This window comes from Buceros rhinoceros, unplaced genomic scaffold, assembly GCF_000710305.1.
Source record: "Buceros rhinoceros silvestris isolate BGI_N320 unplaced genomic scaffold, ASM71030v1 scaffold13642, whole genome shotgun sequence".
NCBI classification, from domain to species: domain Eukaryota; kingdom Metazoa; phylum Chordata; class Aves; order Bucerotiformes; family Bucerotidae; genus Buceros; species Buceros rhinoceros.
This window is the reverse complement of record NW_010400780.1, coordinates 93,209-95,091: the sequence shown is the minus strand read 5'-3', so window position 1 is coordinate 95,091 and position 1,883 is coordinate 93,209. Positions and strand designations below refer to the sequence as shown.

General features: G+C 36.7%; 1 protein-coding gene across 1 annotated transcript in view; it reads right to left on the bottom strand.

Moving 5' to 3' along the window:
* GAB1 (GRB2-associated binding protein 1) overlaps positions 1-1,883 on the bottom strand; it is a 63,437-nt gene that overhangs the window by 6,769 nt on the left and 54,785 nt on the right. Inside the window, exon 11 of the mRNA XM_010132025.1 lies at positions 655-744. Coding sequence (XP_010130327.1) covers positions 655-744 — 90 coding nt within the window. The remainder of the gene's footprint in view (positions 1-654; positions 745-1,883) is intronic.

Here is a 1,883-nt window from a genome sequence, read left to right as displayed (position 1 = left end):
GGACTTTGTCCAAAGCCCACTGAGAATAGCAAGAAAATTTCATCCAGTTGCAACAGGCTTTAACAATCAAAGGTAATGACGAGTGACACTTCTGTGAGATTTCAAACAGTATTTGTAATCTCCTCTACTTGTTGTGACTATATAAGGCACCAACTCAGCACCTTCAGTAAAGCCCATCAGACTAATTGCAATGGCTATTAAGATACATAAATCTCTGTACTAGTAAATGGTTAGCGGGGATCAATATTTTGCTTTATTTCAGTGTTTAGCCAAGAGCAGGAGAACCAAGTAAACTGTGATTTCAAATTATTCCTCACAAAAGTTATATTCAGCAACTCACAGGTAAGTCACATATACTTGTTTCTAAAACAAACAAAAGTAAATCCAACATATGAACAACTACAACTTCAGAGATCAGAACACCCATCTTAATGTCAAGGAAATGTTTCCCTGTGCTGTTCAAGCCAGAAAAACTTTAATTTCTTACATTGGAAACTTTTTGCTTGGCAAGGAAAACACATCCACTATCTTAGGTTATAATAGAAGTAAAAAGACTATACAAGAGTTCAAGTCATTCTAGAATAACAGTTATCTTAATTTTTGTTTTACTTATTTTTATAAAGCTCCATATACATACAGTGCTAAAGTACATACCCTTTCTTCTTGTAGTAAAGTCACCTATGGTTTGTGAATCAGTTCGCTCTAAACCATGTGGTTTAGGTCTTAAAATTTTAGGACTTTGACCTAATTGGTAAAAAGAAGACTCTCTTAATAATATTCTATTTGTAACTGCAAAATGGAATTTCGTAAATCAACAGTACATACCCCTGCAGAAAGGTTAAGGCCACAAGCATAAGCAAGCTGCTGAAGGAGAGTTTTACACTCTAGCTAGCTCTCACGCTAAGGCCTTAAGCACCAAACCAGAAACAAAGAAAACACTGCATGCAAGTAATATGTTCGAGGCAAGCATACAACATGTACAAAAAGGCTAAAAAGTGAACAAAAATTTTAACTGATCATTAACAGTTTTCAAGCTGCATTACATAAAAAAAAAATTTGGTATTTGTGGCATACCTAGCATGCCAGGAGAATAGTCATGTTTCAGATGCAAGCTGAGGTACGCTCAAAGAAATTAAATCCTCTTCAGTCACAATATTACTTTGGAAACGGTAATTCTCTTGGGACGGACATCTCCTATCCACCATACATCTACCACTTGAAGCCCCAAGAATCTTTTTCCACACTGTATTTGTTGAACTTGCTCCCCAGAGGACTATGTCTGTCTGTACCAAAACCACCTCTCTGACCTTGCAGACACAGGCAGACTTTCTTTCCAAGCTCTCAGCCTACATACTGTCCCTCCATCACCTAACCTCCTCCATAAATGATCCTGTCCTAAAATTACATTCTCTAAACCTTTTTAAAATTGTATAGACTTATACACAAGTGCAGTAGATACACTAACCATTACCCAATACCAATATCATGTTATTAGCAGAACATTCCCCTTTGTTAAGCTATCACACACCCCTATGTTAACCTCGCACTTTAGATGAATCTGGTAACAAGGTCAAGAGTACAAACTAAGAGAACATTAGAGTCAGTAAGATCTCTATGGGCAGTAATACAACCCCTCTCCCAACAGGGAAGTTCTTCGCCAACTTGACCAAACTCTGAGTGTTTCATGTCATGTTGCTTATTTAAGTAAATATATATATATAATGCATAATAACCCTAACCTTCCATGAAAGTCTCTCTGACAAAGTGTTAACATTAGAAAAGGCGAGTGCCTTCAAGTGGTACACCAAGAAGCTGTATGAAAGGCAAACCTGTACAATAAACCAAATAAAGTTTTAAGTCTGATTACGTTAGAAAGTTTCCCT